This window comes from Schistocerca piceifrons, chromosome X (assembly GCF_021461385.2).
Source record: "Schistocerca piceifrons isolate TAMUIC-IGC-003096 chromosome X, iqSchPice1.1, whole genome shotgun sequence".
Classification (NCBI taxonomy): domain Eukaryota; kingdom Metazoa; phylum Arthropoda; class Insecta; order Orthoptera; family Acrididae; genus Schistocerca; species Schistocerca piceifrons.
Genome location: NC_060149.1, coordinates 546,513,748 through 546,518,512, shown reverse-complemented (window position 1 = coordinate 546,518,512; position 4,765 = coordinate 546,513,748). Strand labels below are relative to the sequence as shown.

General features: G+C 42.7%; 1 protein-coding gene across 1 annotated transcript in view; it reads left to right on the top strand.

Annotated features, from left to right (window-relative positions):
* LOC124722513 (testis-specific H1 histone-like) overlaps nucleotides 1-4,374 on the top strand; it is a 23,142-nt gene extending 18,768 nt beyond the window's left edge. Inside the window, exon 3 of the mRNA XM_047247666.1 lies at nucleotides 4,370-4,374. Within this exon, the coding sequence (XP_047103622.1) occupies nucleotides 4,370-4,374 (5 nt within the window). The remainder of the gene's footprint in view (nucleotides 1-4,369) is intronic.
* Nucleotides 4,375-4,765: the final 391 nt, after the last annotated feature.

Below are 4,765 nucleotides of genomic sequence, written 5' to 3'. Positions count from 1 at the left end.
AAGAGACAGAGAGAGAGAGAGAAGAGACAGAGAGAGAGAGAGAAGAGACAGAGAGAGAGAGAGAGAAGAGACAGAGAGAGAGAGAGAAGAGACAGAGAGAGAGAGAGAGAGAGAGAGAGACAGAGAGAGAAGAGAAGAGAGAGAGAGCAGAGAGAGAGAGAGACGAGAGAAGAGAGAGAGAGAGAAGAGACAGAGAGAGAGAGAAGAGACAGAGAGAGAGAGAGAGAAGAGAGAGAGAGAGAGAGAGAGAAGAGACGGAGAGAGAGAGAGAGAAGAGGACGGAGAGAGAGAGAGAGAGAAGAGACGGAGAGAGAGAGAGAGAGAAGAGACGGAGAGAGAGAGAGAGAAGAGACGGAGAGAGAGAGAGAGAGAAGAGACGGAGAGAGAGAGAGAGAGAGAGAGAGAGAGAGAGAGAGAGAGAGAGAGAGAGAGAGAGAGAGAGAGAGAGAGAGAGAGAGAGAAGAGACGGAGAGAGAGAGAGAGAGAGAGAGAAGAGACAGAGAGAGAAGAGACAGAGAGAGAGAGAGAGAGAGAGAAGAGACGGAGAGAGAGAGAGAAGAGACGGAGAGAGAGAGAGAAGAGACGGAGGGAGAGAGAGAGAGAAGAGAAGGAGAGAGAGAGAGAAGAGAAGGAGAGAGAGAGAGAAGAGAAGGAGAGAGAGAGAGAAGAGAAGGAGAGAGAGAGAGAAGAGAAGGAGAGAGAGAGAGAAGAGAAGAGAGAGAGAGAGAGAGAGAAGAGAAGGAGAGAGAGAGAGAGAGAGAAGAGAAGGAGAGAGAGAGAGAAGAGAAGGAGAGAGAGAGAGAGAAGAGAAGGAGAGAGAGAGAGAGAAGAGAAGGACGAGAGAGAGAGAGAGAAGAGAAGGAGAGAGAGAGAGAGAGAAGAGAAGGAGAGAGAGAGAGAGAAGGAGAGAGAGAGAGAGAAGGAAGAGAGAGAGAGAGAGAGAGAGAGAGAGAACAGCGATGTACAAACTGCGCTATTTTGTCCAAGGTAAAGTGTAAACTGACAATCTAAGGCCTTATTACGTGAGTGGGTTGGAGGGGATGACTGTGAATGTAAGTCTCACAATTGTGTAACCTGACTCCAGAAGTGACGTGTTCCTGGAATTTGGGCCAGATCGTACACTGATTAACTACTGAAAATAACTAAAGAATAGTAGAGTTGTGGGAGATTTTTTTTTCGCTATGGACACTCACAGCAGCTCCGAACACTGACAGTGCAGGTAGTGTGCAGACTTGGTACTTAGGAAGTGCGTATTCATTGTTAAAGGAGGCATTGCGGAAAGTGTTGAACGTGGAATATTCACATAATTCGTTACACAATGCCCCGCAGTAATAGGTTAACACTGTACTGTGTTTACCATAGAACAGAAATGTTAGTCTTCGGAAAATCTAAAATTGCAACCAACTGCCTGAAAATTTTAAGTGGCAATCTGTTGTAAGAGTAAGGTTTTTATTTTACTTAAATGGCTTCTTATTCTTTCTATTGTGCTTGGGAATGGTGGTTGGACTCTGCTGGCGCTTCATGGTAATGCATCCAGGGCACAGGACGTGAAAGATGATTCCCAGACAACTTGTGCTGCTAATAGAATGGGGATGAGGGAGGCGGGAACTTTATCCTTATCGGTACATGTCCGGGGGAGGGGAGGATCTTCTCACCATTTTTATATTACGCTACTGCCTCAGGTGCATGGGCAGGGTATGGCACTAGCTAACTATTTAACTGTACGTAGTTGACGGTCTACAGCAGTACGCAACGGCTCGATTTCATCTCTAAGACTGTACGTTCTAAGAAGAATCAGGCAAGACTTCCGCATAAGCTGCATCTCGCAAAATGAGAAGTTTGAGCTCGTATGTAGGCTTACTGACCATTCTCTCCTCCTCCACACCATTTGTAACTGGAAAAAAATTGGTAAATCATAAATGTACAGTAAATAATTGGCACCCTCTACCGAAAGTTCGTTTCCAGAATGTAATATTACCGGTAATGGCCCTAAAACACTCTAGTGGTGTACAACAGAATTTACTTTCGCATCTGACCATTTCTCCACGTTTACAACCTATTACTGGAACGTGAATTATCCATAGAGAGGATTTCCGCTAACACATGGCTCTTCGACTATACACTGCATTGATACACGTGAGCATTGTGTGCAGGACCAGTGCTCAAACCCGCATACATAACAGGGGAGAAAGGTTTATCAAAATTGCCCAATTTGTAGCACATTGCCTGTACTATACATGGATACCATATCGAGCCGCCGGTGGGAAGTATCAACTTGTCTCCGTCAACACAGTGTATGCTTCCAACTGAGTAGGGATTCGAACTATGTAATTTAACGACTGGAAGTAAGAGTTTTCGATTGAGAACTTACCCATTCCTGCCATCCTCCCAGCTGCGAATATTTTTAATTTACAAAACATACAGTTACTGTAATCATGACTTACCTATCTTCCCTATAATATTATTGGACATATCGTCTAAAATCTACTCTACTTTGTTAATCATTTGATTTTGCTTCACCACAGCACAATATATGCTCCATTTTCTTTTTCTGTACTTATCTATACATTTGTAAAACTAAATTTTTCATGCCTTAGTTCTTACTTTAATGTTACGTAAATTATTTGGCCATTCTTCACATGATTACGTACATCTTTTCGTTGCATTTACCATATCAGTTTCTGATGCCACTAGAAAATGAACTTTTTAGCAAGTGGAACAAGCATTCAAAAATTCAATACACTGTTGCGAAGCAGCCGTGCTCTCCAAACATTGACACACAAATAATTACTCAAGACCATTTCACCGAGCTATAGGCGGTTGATGGAGCTGAATGCGTAAAAGGATTCAAAACTGGATATCCTTCCACGTGACGTACACAATAAGTTACCTATGCTTTAATATTTCATGGGCGTACAGGACGCCGCTTAAAAGTTATCTTTACATTCATATTAGGAGACAACGCCATAAAAGCTACTCCAAAATATACTCTTCTTTCTTTAACTGCCATAGGATAAACGGCAGAATTTTTTGGTTTCTGTGTCAGGTTCCACAAAATGATCGACATACTGTTGTCATCTAATGTAACGAGCCGTATGCAATAGGAACTATCTGCAAAACGCAATGTTCCAAGCTTCGCCGTTGCAGTAACTGAGCAGCTACCTCCCACGAAATCATCAACAGCTGTGAAGAGTAAATTATTGCGTAAATTACTAATCACCTGCATTTATTTGTAACGTTTCACTTACCATTACACTTTCTATCACTGTAACCACTCCAGTAACGATTTATTAGCTAATTTAATTACGACCTTTCTCCCAGAAATGAAAAGCGGCGCTCGTTTCTTTGAGTTTGCGACCCCCTTCCCCTACACCCTGAAGAATAAGTTGGCAAGAATGACCACAATGAGTCGTTACAGTTGCGAGGGCAACAACAAGGAGGGCGTGGGCTATTAAAACATGATCGGTTTAATTATATTCTGAGAAATGTAAAAAATGGGGATGAAATTAGTGAAATGCTATGAATGTTATCAGTGAAATCGACTCCTGAATTACTGAATCTGCAGTTTAACAAGTATATCGTCACAAGACATTGTGGCACATGGTGTTTAGAACCCAGGACCTATTTATCAGTAGCACTCGCATTTATCATTTAAGCCATCTGAGCAAGCCACACCGATCCTCATTTTCATTAACAATAAAATGATTTTTGGTAGTTCATGTCTGTGTACTTTCAGTAGCTTCATCCGAATTTATTCCATTCGTTCCGTTTCAGTGAATTTTAATCAGTTGTGTATGTGGTGTCTGCCGGCCGGGGTATCGGAGTGATTCTAGGCGCTAAAGACTGGAAACGCGCGACCGCTACGATCGCAGGTTCGAATCCTGCCTCGGGCATGGATGTGTGTGATGTCCTTAGGTTAGTTAGGTTTAAGTAGCTCTAAGTTCTAGGGGACTGATGACCTCAGAAGTTAAGTCCCGTAGTGCTCAGAGCCATGAGCCATTTTTTATGTGGTGTCTGTTCTTTCGGACATGTGCTAGAGAACAGACACCAAACACACAATCAACGTGAGGAGGGCCAATTTATCACTTCAGTGCAGATGATCACCACACACCATCTCTTAAGGGGAACCGGCAAAATCCCATGAATAATGGAAACAATGGACAAGGGGTACTACATCAGTAGTGTGTGGATAGGTTGAGGATTTGGGTCTAACGGGAGGCGTGCTAGGGAGCGCAGTGGTCAACATATCTACCTAGTAAGTAGTAGTACAAATTTTCAACTTTCCCCATTGATTTCAATCAAAGCCCACTAGTAGCTAATGTCAGTCATTTCTTTGTGCCTTAAGTCAGTTTGTTTATCTCTGTTACAGGGTAAGCCACCGTCTCCTGTCATGCCCTTTCTTCTGGCGCGGTTACTCCAGAAGCGAGAACCTCATTGCTTCTGCAGACAAAAAAGGAATACGTAACTGGCAATGAATGTTTTGGTCGACCTTAGAGACGATCTCAGGATTTCTTGTTAAAGCAATTACTCGCAGTATGCTGGAAATCAATCTCTAATCCCAACCTGGCATATATCTTCATTTATCACGTTTGAAAACCGCCAGCTTTCTCGTTTTGTCACCTATGTCTGAAATGCCATTAACGTCAGTTTACACCCACAGGTATTGCCGTCGATACGAAGTATGCTACGACATGCATTGCTTTTAGGAACAATATTACGCGATTACCAATTTCTTGTATATGAACGCTATTGCATAAAGCTGTAT